Here is a 19447-nt window from a genome sequence, read left to right on the forward strand (position 1 = left end):
CAAAGACAGATTTTGAAAATTTTATCGCCAGTTCACACTTGCTAAAAGTAAACTTGATTAACATGCACAAACAAACAACTTGTATTTGCAAAAGCCTAATTCAAAATGTGAAAGCACACAAATTATTTAACTTCTTGAGCAGAAAATTTTACAGAATAAAATTAACCAAAAAAATCTGATATATTAACGTATTTAAAAAAACTGAACAATTAACTATTGATATATATTTTTTTGGACAATTCGCTGATAGATAATAACCGGTAAAAATCAATATTAGCGCTAGAATTACCACCGCTCACTTTTAAGTACAGATCTACTGAAATGGAAACCACCAATTTTCTCAAGGATCGCACAAAATATTTTCAAACATTAGCGCACCTGTAAATCGATATTTTCTTCGAGAAATAGAGATGATAAACGAAATTTCTCAAACAGTGACCCAAAATAGAACAGGTAAGAGGAGGGGAGGGTTTTTTCGTGGCTGCGAATCTTGATACGGAAGGTACCAGCCCACATGTTGGGCGTCACAAGACATGGAAAAACTAGGTATGATAGGTATCGCTCACACCCCTAACCTTTATGCCTTAGGGGGATGAATTCCCATTCACCTTGAGCATTCCCTTTCCACATTAATATTTAATCCAACCGCGTGAAATCACAGCTCCCTACTTCATTTCTTCGTATAACTATTTTGAGAACTCGCGATTACACTACACGATGAGGAAACTGATAATTTATTTATGAAAGAACAACTTCCACGATACGTTTTTCGCGTAGTTTCGCTGAATTTATCAAATAATCAGATTAAAAGAAACCAATCCTTTTGAAAAATTTTCTTGAAACAACGAAGAAGCAAAAACCCAGAGTAACACAATAATTCGCTCAGCAATAGTGATCCGTGATTGCCTGTTACCAGGAATACATTAACTACAATTATCAGATTTAAAGGATACGCGAATATAACTAAGTATTATGCTAATCAGAATAAATTTCCGTCAAATGTAAGCTAGAACTTCTGTGAGTAGTTTCCATAATACGAGGCATGAATTAACCACAGAGCCTATTCCCTCCAGAGCGCGCCCTTTTCTTCTTTCTACAGGATCAAAACTCATTAGAACCAGTTCAAGATTTAACAACGAAATCATGAAATTTAGAAGAGAATATGACATACGCACAGCGCGACATGTATCATGAACGCCATACATATATCATACGAAATTTCATGGCGTGGGAGTACGAAACGAGATAAGGGCCAAGAAACCAAGATGTGCTTTAAAAGGCTGTGCCTCTCTCCAGCAAAGACTTCCCAAGGGTCCTCTAGATTAGACACGGCGCGGATTCCAGCACGTAGGCGTCCGCGCCACTAAAACAGCGGATATGATTAAGACCAAAACTTTGCGTGCTGTGACGAATCTAAAGAAGCGAGAAATTAAACATTTTCCACAAATTCATGGATTTTATATCAATATTAATTGCGATTTCTTGGAGACTAGTTTATCTACGTACTAAATAAAGGTGTGGTATTTAATTATTTCCAATGAGAACCTTCGTGTATAGACGACATTAATCAGTTTAGTATCATCAAATTTAACCATTAGATCTAATATAGAAATCCGAGCCTTTGTCACGTTACCTACAACAGTACCTTGGTAAAATAGAGTAAATATGAAAACATAACAAAAGTAGGTTGGATATTATAAGGGGAGCATGATAACCTTACGGGTAGAGCGCTTGGCTACTAGTCAAAGTGTCCCGGGTTCAAATCCCGGGTGAATTCTACGGACACCCCAACAACAAATCCTGGAGTACGAGATGAGCCAGAGAGAGGATGGAGAATTGGTACCACTTCATTGAACTTGAGTTACACGCCTATAGCATTAGCATGAATGAGCTCTACTTTAACCAGGCCGAAATTCCGATTGAAACATAAAAGTGAGCGGAGTTTGTAGTTAACATCAGCGTCAAATAAAACTCAGAAGTGTCGACCGATGTTAACAATAATCACGATTTTTTTAGACAAAGATTTCACCTGCATGTAAATTACACCCCTAACAGGTCTAAAACTTCATGCCGACATTTCAATGCCTGAGCCGTTCTTTGCCTTTAAAATCCAAATGTGTTCGGCTACGAGGATGATGCACGACTCATGCAAGGACGTAGACATTGACGTTGACGTAGAAATTTCTGACCTGCTGGAAAATCTGAAAAGCCTTCTCCAACGCCATTAGCCGGCACATCAATATGTTTTGGCTTAATCGAGAACCCAAGTAATCTATGCCAAGGCCATGCACTGGGGCAGCAACAGTTTTCTTCAAAGTTCAAATATTTCCTGGTCGGGAGATATGTTCTCTCCCGGTTAAGGGATCTATCCGTTCAGGAATCAGTTTTTAAATGGGTGTTAACAGTGTTTCATGATCACCGGATTGTCTGCTCAATGAAACAATAAGATGGTATAAAATGAATAAGGAATCAAGAGTTGTTCCTGGAGCTCCTAATAGGATCTACAGGAAGATTTTTAGGCCTATTGCAATGAAGTGGCTTGGATGAAAAGCTGTTTCATGCGCACATCCTAGCATCATTGCTTTCCATTCATTCATTTTTTCACATTTTCTTTCTTCGTGTTTAGAACGTCTCATGGCAAAATTACTGTTACAATTCGGCTCCCAATCAAAGATCCCAGTTCATTGCAATTCCAGCGTCAGGCATTTCTCATAGTTTATCTTGCATTGGAAACTTGTGCAAGCAAACCAATTGACTGCGAAACTTTGGAATTTTAGCTTGTAAGTACACAATTCAAACTAATACCCTCTAAATACAAGTCTCGATGGCGACGGAGTCAATTTATTCTTATTCTATTCTCATTTAATTCCTGGAGATCGCGGGTTCAAATCTCGATTCGGAGGGTTTTTCTCCGCCAAAAAAACATTTCTCAACGAGTAAGAGAGAGCCTGTTGGTCCAAACTACGCTCGCATAAATTTAGATGGTATTAAATGAAAACCCGTAGGTATTTCACGAGGATGATCCAGCAGATAAGTGAAAACCTCGTCACTCTAAAAGAGCACAGTGGATCCTGAGACCATATCGCAGCATTCTCCACGCTGCGGGCGAGAGTGCGATTTGTCTTACTTAGGGCGCGTTCTCCTGTCCTGCAGCACGCGGTCAAAATCTTACCTCGGCGGAATACGGCGGGTCGGAAAACCTTGAGTTACGCCCGTTCCCGGAGGCCAAATGGAATTAGAGCGGCTCTTCATGTTCCACGCGCCTCCACCACCACCCGCAACAGCTTATCTCACTCCAAGCACTCATTTCGGCTCGCAAAATACGGCTCTCTTAAAAGTTAATGGCACTGAGAGTAAGATGTGTAGAACGTGACGTCGCGGAGGAGTAAACGCATGAGGAAAATGAACAGAATGGTGGAGAGGAAGGAAAAGAGGGAGGAAGATCCGTCGGAGGATGGGAGCCTGAAGCATGGAACACAACTAACTCCCGATCATCCATGCGCGCGCTATTTGGGCTGCGACTGATCCGCGCATCATATTTGTACAATCGCTGCGACTTCCCTCCATTTAAAAAGGAAAGCTAAAATGGATTTGACGTCTTCATTTGGGAACTATAAAAGGAAGGACCCATTTTTTTGGAGGAGTAAATGATTTTACCTTGCGGAATCCCATACTTAACAGGTCCCGGAAAAATTAGATAACTGGTCCATAAATTAGCATTGCAGAGGTTTATAAAACAACTTTTCACAATATAATTTATAATTTTGAGCTCTCGTTTGATACCTGAGGAGAGATCGGTTTCCACGCAATGCCAATGTCAAATAATTTGCTGTTTCTTTAAAAATAACCCAGCTCATAGTCAAGACTAACTTTATAAGGTGCACTATTTTTTTCTCTATCTTCACCCACAAAAATCCTGACTCAACCCAAATCATTCGTACATTATGCATATCTCTATGTTATCGGTGAACCATAAAACCGCTATTATCTCGAAAGACAGAGAGTTAGCTACATTGCTCATTTTTTCCATAAACTTCGACTGCGACGACTAAAATACGAAAATAAGTTTTCATTAAACTTATTCCTAAATGTTTTAAGTAAAAAACTCGATCACGCCACTGAATAGTTGAAAAATCTAGTGCCTGTGCCACCTCCAACTGTGTAGCCACTGCCGTGAGATAATCTCATTTCCAGTCAAGGGAGGAAAAGAATTTCGATAATAACTCGAAATGAGGGAAAATAAAAGTATGAGAATTATTCACAAATGCTAAAAACTTCTGCGCTGCTTCCACATTAGGGACTCCACTAATCTTATACAGAGCATTTGAACCCTGTTTTCAACCTCGAACTTCCGTCAGAAAACGACAAATCTTGGAAATGGTACGATTTCCCTCTCTTTTCCGGGAAGAAAAAGTCCTCTCCTCACACCAAGGGGCCATTTAAGAAAAATCATCGACTCCTTGGAGAGCTGCGCACGCAGATGGGCTAGAAATGGGACCCGCACACGGGCGCCAAGGGAACATAGGGCTATGAAGCCGAGGAGTATATCCCCCGAGGCACACTTTTTGCCGTGAGGGCGTGGAAGGGAAAGCGTTGGATTCGGGCCAAAGACACAAAGAAAGGGAAGTGAAATGCGGAAGTGTAAAAGAAGTAAGGGTTATAGCTAAGGAGGGCATTGGTAAGTGAAGAGTGGACATTTTTATCCAATATTTTACTCTTGAGGCATTTCTTTACATAAAAGCTCCACTGTTATTTTTTCACGACCGCGGACCAAAATATAGCCAGATAATTAAATATGATTAAAACGCATCGTACATTTTAACTGAAGGTTATCCGTTCCACTGGTTTTTATTACTATAATGTCATTATCAGGAACAAATATTCAAAACCGCTCGAACATGAAGCATTTCGTGAAACCCTACCAGTACTTTTAATAATTTTGGATTGATAAATAGTAAGTATCGTTTGTACCTTTCTAGTGCTAATTACAATAATTTAAGTGGTATAAAATCTTACCGATGGATGCAAATAAAAAAATACAAAAATATTAACGAATAGTATCAAGTAAAATTAATTGAGAAGGACTACACACTGTATTTTTTAATTTACAGTGAATTTCCGCCGTACTAACTAACAAACCATAGTTTATTACGCTCAAACCATCAGCTTGTGTGATGAATAGAAAGTACAGAAGACGTGGCAAACCAATAAGAATATGTCAAGGAGAATCGGTAGTACGTGAGCTCTTTAGGGTGGATAACGAAAATTGAGCGAGAATGGAAGGAGAAGTGGAGTAGTGTCCGTAGAGGCAATTTGGAAACCCCTAGCGACACGGGACTCGAGGAGATTGGCAGCGCGACTTGTGGAAAGAGGGAAGAAGACACAGGGGTGGTGGGAGGAATGGAGGAAAATCAAGAGATCAGTCGGTTAAAGCGAGGCGCATTTGAATTCCGGAGAAACACCTCACGTCCGTACACTCTCTTCAGCTCACATTCGACGAATAATCTTCACCGCCGAAAGAGCTGGGGAAATAGGCGTATTTAGGGGGGCACGAGCTCCCCTTCCGCCCCCAAGACGCTTAAAAAATAGACAATATTTTTTATACACTCCTGTTAGCATTGCGTTCGTTTTGTTTAGTGTATTCAGTAATAGAATTAAAAGTAGAGGGTACTTGAAAAGCTTTTCTTTTGCACGTAATTTCAGATATCAAAAGTTATATCTCAAGTAAAATCGAAAAAGAAGGTAGCAAACCGCGACGGTAAGAAGCGAAAGTCAGAAATTCATTATGGCCAATTCATAGATGAAAATAATCCGCACTGGTTTATTCGCTATTGATCGCGAATTAACAACAAAATAATAAAAGCTGTCTAAAAGCTGATATAAGAGCAAAATGTCGTTATTTTATATGTAAAATATTAATATTTTCATATTTATAACTTTTATGTCAAAATAAAAAGTATATTTCGTACAGTAATATTTGTGTTGTTTCTAATCCCAAATGTGAGAAGATCGATTGCCTGTCAGACCCTTGTACTCCCTCCGTCCACCGGAAAAAAATCCTGGATCCACCCTTAGCTGGAGATATTCTCTAGCAAAGCCATTGGGATGGTCATTTGCTGGATCGAGATTATGTCGTGAAGAGGACTCGAGGTGTGGATGCTTAATGTACATTTATTACCAGAATCTATAAATATATGATGATTCAATTTCATTAATGACAATATTGGTATAAAAACTTCCTCAAACGCCTTATATCACATACTAATTTAGATGAAATTAAGCATCTAACGAGGCAAATTGGAACACAATGGCCTAGTGGGTTGACCTTCGAGCTACTGAGTGATGTTTCCCGTGTTAAATCCAAGGTTTGACCACAGGAAAAAGGGATCACCCTCTACTCTGAATGTGCTAAATACACACGCATGAGGATCTACCCCAACCGATCCAAACTATCCTTCACGAAGAAGCACTGAGAGAAAAACAAATTTTAATTCAACGAGTAATTTTGGAGGGCATAAAATAATACCTCTCAGAATCACACAAGTTACTTTTTCCCATTCAACATGATGTTACAACATATTTTATACTGATATTCTGATGTTCACGATTTAAAATGGGCGGTAAATACTCGCAATACGGATATAATTATCAACACCACTACCCACTCTCCAAAAAATCTAATGTCTTTTTTTTAGGTTGAATGATGGCGATTGACTTAAGACCGTTACTAACGCAAACAGCGACGTTCACTGATTCATTGGACTAAGGCTCCTTAAAGGCATTTTTAATTTTTTTTCAACTTAGGTAATCATATTGTAGCCTACAATAAGGGCTTTACAGAAACAAACTCCCTAACGCCCTCTTGGCTTGAATAACGGGAGGGAGACAACAGGAAGCCACACAACTGGATGAATGCTCATTCCGTCTCAACGTTTCAGACAAGGGGACTGCATCTAGAGGAGGCCCAATTCCATCACATAGAAGGCTGATTTCTGTGGCCACTTCGAACACATTTTAATTTGTTTTCAAAAATGCCCGCGGCGTGGTGATGAGTACAATGCGATCCACTGTTTTCAAATACCTTGAATTAAAATGTTCGTAATGGCGAGAAATAGCAATGAAAAGTTATGAATTTCATTGATCACATCATCATGTATATAAATTTTGATTAACGCCCTTAATTATACCTTATTTCTCCGTGAAACTCGGATCAATTTGTCCACCAGCGACACAGATGGCAACTTTTGTAAACCCATTTAAATGCATGGTGGATGACAACACATTTAGTGGTAGACTTGAGGAGCCTCTTCTGTAATATTCGTGATTTCAGACATCAAGAATTAGAAATCAGAAGTCGACGCTAGCGCGCACAAACGAAGGTGTGAATTATCATTGACGGCTCACATTTGATCAGATAACATGTCCATCAATCCGACGCGACAGAAAACGTCATCCGTCCATTCTATCCAACGAATCTACGAGTCAAATTAAACGAAAGTGAGGTGAAACTATTGAAATTGGGGCTAATATAATGACAAAGCAAGCGAGCACAAGCTCTTCAACCACAATGCCGCGTTGAAAGTAAACTTCGAATACAATTAGGCAGAAATGTCGATTGAGAAGGTCAAAGTGACATAATATTTTCCCCGTTACTGTTTCGAACATTTCATGTGAATAACTTACTCGGTTTACCTGGGCATTATGATAACTCGTATGTTGGTCTACTAAACGTTTGGTAAACGATCTCAGCGAATTATGATGTCGACGATGTCATCATGTTCGTAAACAGGGGAAAAATTAAGTCAAATCTCGCCATCATTAAAAAAAAATTCAGCACTGCCTTTTTGTAGTAATTGAGGAGATTATTTTGGTGTTACTCATCATCTGTTCATGGAGGGAGGATAACTTCGTTGGCACCTTAGCTAACGGTCTTAAGCCCCGTTCGCAGCACCTTAACTTGCCTCATTTAACTTTTTACGAACCAGACAATATTCACATTCCTTAGATCTCACAAAAACCGCGCATAAATTGTGTAATCGACTTTACAGAACTAACGATAGACTTAACTATCTTCTTTTTTCTATTGGTTAATTAGATGATAAATTTGAATACTTCTCAGCTAATGATATGAATGAAGTCGACGCCTGCTATTCTTAGTTATTGCAAACCAATAGACGCTCTTTGTGTTTCCTGCTCCATGGTTATGCCACTTTAAAGTCAAGATATTGAGAACAAAACTTTGGTATCCGCACCCGACAGGGGAGCGATCACGAGAGAAGGCGAGCAATTACCAGAAGACAAGGTGCAAACCACTTGGAATGTATTGCCAATTTCTAGGCGGATTTGTCTAAAGCCATCCATTTTCCCCCGAATGTCAACTACCCACGATCCAATGGCATAGGTTCCCTCACCGAACCCATCCATCCCAACCACCGAAGACCCATCGTTTGCTCTTCGTGTATTCAACAAGCGACAACGTATCTCGCAGGGAAGAAAACAAGATTATGTGCGGGAGGAAATGAAAGATTCCCTCGTCAGAGTGGGGACGGAAAAGAGTTTCTTGCTCATGGGGGGAAGAGACGTGAGTTTCATTCCAAAAACGAGAAGGTATGGGAGAGAGAAATAGGATGGGTTTCCGTCCCAATGCAGGAAGAATACGACGACGAAAGAACAGAGACGGTTTCGTGGACGCACTTGCTCACTTCTGTACATCTCCCAATCCAGCACTTTCAAAAGGTATTCATGAGTCTCCATAAATATGCCACGAATACCCAGATATATACATGGCCAGAGAAGAGGTTGGATGGGAATAGATCAAAGTTTGGCCCGGGCATACATGCACAAACTAACTTTACATCGAGATAACATATAATAAATAATATCAGTGGTGGATATACGTGGGCTACATTGGGTCGAAACATACACATGATAAAATCGAAACTTTGGTGGTCACCTCTTTGTACAAAAGTATTTAGTTATATTTTTCAGTAAATTCCGCCCATTATACCCACTATAACTAATTAAAATACAAATTATTTTTAAACTTAGTGCCTATTTTACAGGCTTTGATACAATTAAAAACTAACTTCCAAAATTGCTTATGTTAGTATTGTTTTTTCTATCAAAGAATAAGCCTAAAACCACCTATTTTAAGTCTTGAAAATTCCGAATTTCCAAATCCACCAAAGCCCCCTTTTGACTGGGGAGGAATTCCCCAGACCTACGGTTTTGCCCCTTTGGCCCAAACCTAGATCCGCCACTGAGTAAGGGGTTACCTCCCAGGTCCTCCGCCTAGCCCCCGCCCCTTGTCCGTATCCTGGATTCGCCTCTGATTTAGATCAAACGTTGTTTACTTAGTCTAATACTAGATAAAGGGAAAGTGGTGAAGGGAGATAGCTGAAAATGGAAAACAGCCATCAACCCATTCCACCGTATTCAGTGGAATGGGATGATGGCCGTTGGAAGAAAACTTCCCATTAATTGGGGTCCGACCGGTCATATTTATCAAAGGAAGCACCGAACAAGGTACCTACGAACCAAGTATTCCAGTGAGAAGAGACAAGAATGCGCACTGAAGAATTGAAAACTAACTATTTAACTATAATTATAGGATTTCCTATACTTCGGTATCTTAGACAGATTTTTTGTAACCTACACTAGAACTATCTCCTTAAAAATACTATATTGTAAAACTCGCTTATAACGATCACGCATGTAACGAAATCCCGCTTACATCGAGGCGACTTCCGGTCCGTTGGAATTTCCTATGATCGCCAATGTTAATTTCCCCTAATTTAACGAGTTCGGATGATACGAAATCCCCGCTATTACGAACTATTCTTTGGTCCCTTGGGGAATTATTTCCTCTTTTATAAATACATTACGGCCATCTACGCTATTTAACCGTTCCTTACGTTACCATCAGTTGTTCTTACCTGTAGTCATCACCACATAGTTCCACTTTTCATCTTAAAATCCTTCCCTTAATAGCCGTTTGATGGAAAGGGTGGGACGATGGTTAAATGTTACAGATATGTCGCTTTAATAAAGGCGATTTACGGATTAGCCGGCAATCCTATGATATATAGGGCAAAATCCTTTATTATGGATATAACGAAATCCCGTTTATAGCAAAATAGAACGATAGTCCCCTGAAATCCGTAGTAAGCGAGTTTTACTATATTTTTATCGCTATCCTCCATCTGGTAAAAAATAACAGTTCTGCATTTCCTCCTTACAGGGCCCCTTGGACGGAGACGGCGGCCGGAAGGGGGCGGACGGGGTCAATCACCGCCCTCTAACTTAGTCCCCCGAGGAGGAACACACCACCACTGCATGCAGCGCAACAGGAGCAGTGGCTGGAGGTCCCTCCTCACCACGGGAGGGACCACACGGAGGAGGCGGCGGGGCGCGACCACCGCCGTCCTCCTCCACCTCCTGCTGGCAGCCGCGCTGGCCAGGGAGGCTGCGGGGGCGGGAGGCGGCTCCTCTTCACCCTCCCTCCGCACCTACGCCTCCTCCTCATCCTCCTCCGGCTCCTCCCCCGGCTATTCCCAGTGCCCCTCCCACTCCGAGATCCAGCCGTGTGCGTGCACCGTTAAAAAGAACGGCCTCGACCTCATCTGCGAGTTCACGGACGCGTCCAAGATCAGCCGCGCCATGGACGCGCTCAAGGGCCGCCAGGGCGTCGTGCTCTACTACCTCAAGCTGCGCCACAACCTGCTCCCTAAGCTGCAGGCGTTCGTGTTCCTGGGGCTGGACATCCGCCACCTCACCATCCACAACAGCAGCCTTGCCGTGGTGGAGGAGGCGGCGCTCTCGTCCGTGGGACGGCACCTCACGCAGCTCGACCTCTCGCAGAACGCGCTCGGCTCAGTGCCCTCCCCAGCGCTCCGTTCCCTGCACCACCTCATCATCCTCAACCTCAACCACAACCGCATCTCATTGCTGAGGGCCAGCGCCTTCCAAGGACTCGACACGCTCGAGATCCTCACGCTCTACGCCAACAAGCTGACCATTATCGAGGCGGGGGCATTCAAGGGGCCAGACAAGTGAGTGCACGGATCCGTCCCTTCCTTTCTTATAGCCACCACGCATCAGTTTGTTAGTTCTATCCAAAGGCTTACCCTAGGAATTGAGGTTTGGTCAGTAGCCAAACTTATGGCATATTAGGACATTATCAATGACTCTCTTAGGGTGGCTCTTCTACCATATAATTGGGAGGGGTGAGTGGGGTAAAATATTCCTGGTGGAGCACAATGCCAGATAACCAACTGAAAGAAAGATTTATTGCATATTCTTGCAAAAAATTTCATTCGAAACAAATAATTCCATTTCACTACATTGGGCATAGAGCCTTTTCCCGATTCCATAGCTGTTTCTTTCATTCTATTCTTATCCCAGTACTTGTCCTACTCCTTTTGGAGTTGAATATTCCCATATACAGCATCAGGCAGCTAAATCGAGAGAAAAAGGGATGGCTCTTCCTCTAAAGGATGGAATTTCAGAATATGTTTTTCATTTTAGAAATTATATATTAAATCAACTGACTCCCTGGCATTTTTGGCAAAAAGCTCCTAGTTTTAAGAGCGGTTGGCATTAAATGTAGATTAGGCATAGATTGGCCTTGTAGGGTGTATCAATTACTTCATGAATGCAGCCTGGTTAAAGTGCATCAAAAGATTAGCCATTTCAGGTAACAATTGCTTTGGATGACCCCCAACTAAATCTGAAAATAATACACTCTACTGGGTCTCATAGAGAAATGAAATGCAAATGATTTACATATGTAATAAAAAGATATGTTCTTTACATCCTTAAATCCTAATATGTAGATATAAGGATATTTCTATATTAGATAATATGCTGACTCACTATATGGGGCGACCTGAGAGCAATTAAAATTAACAACATTTGCAATTAATGCTCACCCTCTGCAAACGGACATTCCCCAGTATAAAAATGGAGGTAACTGAAATGGAAATGGAAAAACCAGCTCAATTAACTTGATCTTTAGCTCCTCCCTAGCTAACATACATGATTTCTACTACATTTAGAGCTGTTTTGGTAGACCTAGATTTAGATTTAGCAAGTTTAACAAGAGCTAACCACATCAATTATATTTAAACTACCACTAAATGGAAAATAAAGAAATAATGGTTTCAAAAAATAATCAAATTATGGAAAAAGTAAATATCCTGAATCTTATGAAGAATGGTCAAAAGAGCATAAAAAAGTTGTCAATCATTAAATGAGTTCATGAAAAGGTAAAAATTCAAGCCACAAAGCTAATGTTCAGATTAGAAAAAAACATTTGAATCAGTTGAAAAACAAGTTTTCTCTGGTTTTGGTCACAAGATAAAAAAATTAAGTATAAAAGAGGATGTCTGTTTGTCTATCTGCCATGCATTTCCATATGGCTGCACAGATTGCAGCCAAATTTAGTACATAGTGATACTTTTAGTGGCGTCCGACGCATTCTCCACATAGTTTTCTCATTACCATTTGTTATGTCACGTCACACAACTTCTGGGGCAGGACATCCTGCCACATAGGCGCACTTCTTGATACGCTCTAAGGGAAAACATATCTCGAATGATATTATTCTTATCTATTGGTAATCTTGGTACAAAATTTTTTGATGGGGCATGAGGTCACAAGACTTTTGGTCTACACACATATGGACACACATAGCAATCAATGTTGCAGAGCGGGGTATAAGCTGATCCCGTGCCCATTATACAGAAATCATTTTTTCTATTGATCGCTGTTCAGTTTGCCTAAAAATTCTGCTATGTGACCATGAATTCCAAGTTCCAACTTTCCCACTTCTCTGGGTACTATCTTTCCCGAGCAACACCAGGTGGCCTCTTAGTCCTTGAGAAAATTACAAAATCTCTTCAAATACATCAAGAAACTAAATCTTCAACGAATAAAATGAACAAACTTTGTATTAATCCACCAATTTATTTATGTGGTACCACTAGTTTCGATGCAGCGGCATCGACAAGAAAAGGTAGCATCGAAGAGATACCTGAGGATGACGCCACTGCGTCGAAACTAGTCGTGCCACGTAAATAATTGGTGGATTAATACAAAGTTTGTTCGTTTTTATTCATTGAAATGAACTTCCACAAAGTTCAGCCTGTGACTATAGAGATTAAATTATATCTTAATTAAAGACTTCAAATTAACAAGTATCTAAACTATTGAAAATATTCATAAATGCTAATGATTTGGATCATTTTACAGGAAACTTAAGAGGCTAAACATTGGAGCCAATGACTTGACAGCTGTTCCCACAGAGGCACTCAAATCGTTGGACACACTCAAGAAGTTAGAAATGCAAGAGAATAAGATCTCGGAAATCTCTGAAGGGAACTTTATAGGTATGAATTATTATTAATAAAGTGCTCTACCGATAAAGGTAGGTTTCCATGGAATGCTTAAGAATCACTGGAGCATGGGAGCATCCCTTTCTTTCGAGCGCTTCCCTCTTCAATTCACTGTAAGGCCTACTCCCTTTCATGCAACCCATATTTTTTTTCCCTTCTTCCTCTCCTTTGTTTACCTACCATTCTACCCTCGAATACTGTTTCTAACATCCCGTCCCCACAAAGTATTCCCTCCATCCATACTTTCTGTCTCCTTCGTATGTATATCAGCTATAAGCCACCTCTCCTTACCCACCATGTCCAGCACTTTGTCATTCAGCTAAAATTACACTCATTGTGGTTTCTCATGGCAGAAGAAAAGCTGTTAAAAACTGTGCATCTAAAAATGAAAAAGAGAATATTTGATAAAATAAAACTCCCATTCACATTAGTTCTTAAATAACTCCTTTCAATAACTCCTCTCTTTATGCCAAAATGTTAGAGATAAAAATTTCCCATCAAATTTCAATTTCAACAGCCAATTTTCATATGAAAAGAAAAATTCCAGGTGCCTAAAATCCAAAATCACTGTGTTACCTTTTATTTGTCAATAATTTTCTTCACATACCCGCAAGGCATATAGGGAAAGTTGATAAATTGATCAAGGAAAGTTGAGAATTAAATGAATATCATCATGAAAGTTGCACTTGAATTTCAAAAAAAAAATCTGCAGCAACTTGCACCATCATTTCACTCTTTTCACATCCCAATGCATTTCTTAAATTCTAAGTGAAACCTTTGTTATGGTATTAAATTAACATGAAGTGCTAATTCCTAATTTCATCAAGATGAAATCATAAAATGCATAATTTCCTTTTCCTTCCACCAAACTAATGACTCATGGAGTACATACCTTTTATTAACTTAAATTTTTCACTCATGGTCTTTTAGTAATCAAATCAATCACTAAGAACTAATGGCATCCATGAATTAAACTCTTGGTAAACAAAAATGTATATTGTGTGTATGGCAAATTTGTCTCCAAATTAAAAACAGCAACTTTATCAACTCAGTTCAGAGTAGCTGTATAAGAATTTTAAAAGTATGTATAAAATCATCCTAATTTAGTATGTATGATATTTGTTATAAATTCTTAATAATTTCAAGAGACATTACCCATCAGTAATCAACGCAAGCTCAAAAGAAATATTTTCCTATGTTTTATCAATCTCTCTTCTCCCAATTTTGTATTCTCTTAGGTCTCCATGCACTAGACTCTCTCTGTTTGGCACACAACAGACTCCAAATTGTCCCTGCAAGGGCCTTTGCAGACCTCTCAGTTTTAAACTCATTGGAATTGGATGGAAACCAAATTAGCAGCATCCACCCAGATGCATTTGTAGGCTTGGAAGGTAAGAGAGCTCAAGATCAAAAGACCATTTGTCACAATAGCTAACATTATTCAGTGAAATCACCCATTGATGTGGCCCTAACTTACCCTAGAAATTTACCCTAGATTTTAAGCTGCATAATTAAGACAATGAGTCTGAAGCACAAACTTGATCATGCAAATTGAATGTGTGCAAAAATTTGCATACCGTAGAATGGGGTGACTTTGTGACAAGTTTTTCTAGACAAGACTAATCAATTTTTAACATAAACTGAAATGGATGATGTCATAAGATAGCTTCAACCTTCCTTTCGAAGATGATGTCTTCAAAAAATCTGTGTCTTCAATATGAACAACTATATAAAGGGAAAACGTTGCCACAAAGTCACCCCACCGAATGGGGTGACTGTGATAACATTATCTTTGGGTTATAAAACACGCTAAAAGAATAGTGTTACAATTTCTACGAGTCAAAAACTATATTTACTTAATTTACAAGTGTTTTATACTTTGGCAAAGCAACAGCATTTTTGCAAGTGATGAACTGGGTGCTCCCTAATTGATATTTTTCACCTCAAAGAACCCTCGCTTCTCCTTCTCTTGGGGGCAAGGCATATTGTAATCTCTTTTCTCTTTTTGTTAAGCCCTTCTATGAAGATCTCACCAACCCCCCCCCCCCCCCCAGGTACTGATTACAGTCTTTCATCCAAGACGACCTTCGAAAGCCTTTGGAGAACTTTAATTTTGTTGTGCGGCAAAATTCCAGTCTTCCTGAACCCTGACTGGAGATTTTTTTTGTTGTCCATCATTTTCTTTGATAGTTTGTCTTTTGAGACGGACGTACATCAGATACCAGATGTTGATTGCTTCTAATATGACAAAATTGCACACCAAATCAGTTTTAGAACTCAGAATATGGCGACATCAGGTGGTTGCAGTTATTTCTCTCGGACCTTGCACTCAATTTGTTTTTATAAGACTTCATCTTCCTTTCAGTATTGCAAAGACAAAAGAAACATGATAAAATTTACACTAAAACTATGGTGGGGTGACTTTTTGACACAAGCTCACGTGTCACAAAGTAACCACACAAAATGCATGCATTCCAGTTTTTGTCTTATGTGTTCAACAAACATAGCTAGAAATATTCGATATTATTGAATAATTTGCCCAACATATTCATAAACAAACGTGCATACTTGTTTTAGATGTGTTTTGTTTATCTTTAACAGAAACGCTTTCATGATATAAAGTATCCCTCCTTTTCCGAAGGAGTGAAAAATAGTATTGCTAGAAAATGGCATCAGAAAGAACTACACGTGCTACGAAGCTCCATCCGGCTGCTGCAACATGTCGCAGCATGTCTGACAAATGAAATGCCCAGTATATCTCTTTCATGAGATGAGAAGTCGAGGCACGATATTAAAAATACAAAAAATAGACCCTTTGTCACAAAGTCACCGCACCAGTCACTAAGTCACCCCACTCTATGGTAACTTATTGTTCCCAGCGGCAACTCAATGACTACATGGCAAAGTTAGCACTCCCACTGCAATCAGACTCATGTGATGTAATATATGAGACAGCAATGGATCAAAGAGATTGTATATTTTAGTTATAATACATAACAGCATATCCCAGCAGTATATTATCAAGAGTACTGATAAGAACCTATGGTAATAACTCATTGCCCAGTTAAAAGTGCCCAGACACATAATATTATGAAAAGTAGATAAAACTATTTCACCTGAACCCCGTGGCGTAACTATGGTGGGGGGATCAGGGGATAGATCCCTCCCCTCCCCCCCCCCCACAGAAAGCATCTGAGAAATTTAAAAAAAATCATTTAAAAATAGTCTATTTTTGATTAGTCGATTGTGATAATACCTGCATTTGCTTAAAGTTAAATTTTAAGTGCCGAAATGATGTAAAATGTATTTCCAGGCATATCATTTTTCACAAATTTTGGGGAGGGGGTGCCCCCTCAGGTATCCCATCCCCTCCTAAAGTATACTTCTAGTTACGCCACTGTCTGAACCTGAAATAAGTTTTACGTAGCAATGTGCATGGAACTTGGCAGTTGAAAATCTTACTTTCTCTTCACAGAAAACTTACAATATCTTCGCCTTGGAGATAATAAGTTGCATGCTATTCCAAGTGATGCCTTGAGACGTTTGCACCGCCTGAGGACACTTGATCTCCGTACGAATAACATATCAGTAGTGCCTGAGGACGCATTCAATGGATTTGGTGATACTATCACATTCCTCAACCTTCAAAAGAACAGGTAAGGGTGTTCTTTGAAGAAAAGATAGCTTCCCACCATCTATGATTAGCGGGCCTAGTTGGCCAGTCAAATTCTATTTAAAAATAGAATATGTTGAAAATTCTATTTCTCCTACCTTGAGGTCAATAATATACTTCCAAATACAGCAGGCTCCCGATTATCCAGCTGCGTTTTATCCGTGTTGCGGCTTATTGGTGTATGAGTTTTACACTTCTTCGATGTTTTCCGCGATCTTTATGAAAAAAATAATCAGATGCAAAAGCACCGGGGTATTTGCTTTTCAATGCAAAGCTACACCGGCCTTAATATTTCTATTAGAATTCTCTTCGTAAAACGGAATTATATTATTTACTTTTTGGCAAGGAATGTTTCTAGTTTACTTGGACGTCTGCTCTAGCATGCAGACGACGATCAAAAGCGGGTAAAAAAAACTTTTGATTAATTTTAGAAGTATCTTCAATTAAGAAATTGCAAATTAAGGGAAATTTTGTCTACGATCTATAAATGTATATTTCATATTCATTTATGTATATATCGCAAATGCCCAATTATAGTCATGGCCTCGCATTCAGTTGATTTCTCAAAAAATTCCAGGCTGGATTTGAGCCCCTTGACCCCCACTCCATCAACTGACAACTAACTTCACTGTTAGGGCCGACAAAAAAAATTGTAGCTTAAGTAACACTTTGAATTAAGTGAAATACAATATTATTTCTAACATTTTCCCCAACCGTAACATTTTATGTAGTTTAAATTACTGATGATAAATGTTTATATTTTTTACAGTATAAAGACATTACCTGCAATGACATTTGAAAACCTCAACTCCTTAGAAACCCTAAGCCTTCAAAATAACAAACTAGAACATCTACCAGATGAAGTCATGGAAGCAGTTATGGACACGTTGAGGGTCATAGACCTCATGGGTAAGTACTACAAGTTAATAAGTCTAAAATAGAATTTGAAGCTTGTCAACCTTGCTAATTAACTACATCATCATATTAAGTTGAATATCATATAAAGTTGAACATAATATAATGCGAGAAATAGTTACCGTGAAAATATCATATGACATGACGAGGATTTGAGGAGGAATCACTTATTTATCATAATATATAATCATTTATGCAAGCACTTCACTTTCAAGCCATCTTTAAATATATTTAATTCTTCGCCTTAGTGGCTTGATAAGCATGAAGCATGAATCACTAAGGTATTTTTTCATCACTTTGAAATAGTATACAGGCAAGACATGACATTTCTAAAAATAACTTCAGAGTAAAACTGCAAGGACATCATGATCACTAAACTGAACTTTGATGAGTCAGCATGAATCAGCATTCATTTATATCTTACAATTAGTAAAAGAAGCTGTGTGATTTATTCAAGAATGCATCACAGAGACACTACCAGAAAATACCAGACATTATGCTGCTTTGCTTTGCTTATTTTTTATGAAATGGGAAGATAAACGAATTAAAGGAACTGCAATGGATTTTCTACTCTCAGACCAATATATGCATAAAGAAATTAATGTAAAAAGCCCTTTGCTACTGGCTATATTGTTTTCACACAAAAGAGACATACGAATAAATATGGACAGATATCTACAAATGAAACTATAAACAACAGATACCTCTACACTACTAGAAACAACAGTAGAAACCTCTCTTCAGGATGCTGCTCAGCAGAGGCTTCATATGAACTTGGGATATTCCACACATATTTATGCTTAAAAAGTGCCAAAATAATTGGATAAGATTGGATTGCAACAAAAAATTGGATAAATTTGATAATTTGCATTATTTGGATAAATTACATGGACAGCAACATTCCCCATTATTTAAAAAAGTAGAATACAATAATTTCCACCTGTTTCCCTGAAATAGACTTCCGCTATGCTATGTTGCATACCTATAACACTCCAAGGGCAGTGGAGACAAATTTGGCCCCTTTGGGGCTTTTCAGTAGTTCGACTTGAGCACATAATCACAAAAAGTGAGGTCAGTGGAGTAATTTTTAAGGGTGTAACATATAGTTTTCAAGTATACAATCATGGCCAAAGGAGTCGAAATTGATGCCTCTGGCCTTCAAGGATGAGCATATCCCCATCCTACTATATCTAAGAGTTCATATGAAAATCAATTTTTCTAATACGTTGGGGAGGGTCAGTTCATTTCTACGGTTTTCAGTTCCACAGTCTCATGAACTATAAAATGGAATGTGAATTGAATATAGTAAGAATCTATACAAAATAATTCCCCAAAAGCCATTATGAAAACTTTTCCACAGAGCAGTTTAAGTTACTAACTCTAAATTGAGACATGCTATGGATCCAACAACCTGAATATAATTTGATGTTTTATTTTAACCAGCATTCATAATAGCCAGATGATA

General features: G+C 39.0%; 2 protein-coding genes across 2 annotated transcripts in view; one reads left to right on the forward strand and one right to left on the reverse strand.

Annotated features, from left to right (window-relative positions):
• LOC124159418 (tectonic-1-like) overlaps positions 1–19447 on the reverse strand; it is a 719378-nt gene that overhangs the window by 683841 nt on the left and 16090 nt on the right. The window lies entirely within an intron of this gene.
• LOC124159419 (slit homolog 3 protein) overlaps positions 1–19447 on the forward strand; it is a 431795-nt gene that overhangs the window by 409416 nt on the left and 2932 nt on the right. The window contains exons 3-7 of the mRNA XM_046535222.1: positions 10241–11051; positions 13252–13388; positions 14633–14785; positions 16870–17050; positions 17837–17976. Coding sequence (XP_046391178.1) covers positions 10241–11051; positions 13252–13388; positions 14633–14785; positions 16870–17050; positions 17837–17976 — 1422 coding nt within the window. The remainder of the gene's footprint in view (positions 1–10240; positions 11052–13251; positions 13389–14632; positions 14786–16869; positions 17051–17836; positions 17977–19447) is intronic.

This window comes from Ischnura elegans, chromosome 5, assembly GCF_921293095.1.
Source record: "Ischnura elegans chromosome 5, ioIscEleg1.1, whole genome shotgun sequence".
NCBI lineage: Eukaryota > Metazoa > Arthropoda > Insecta > Odonata > Coenagrionidae > Ischnura > Ischnura elegans.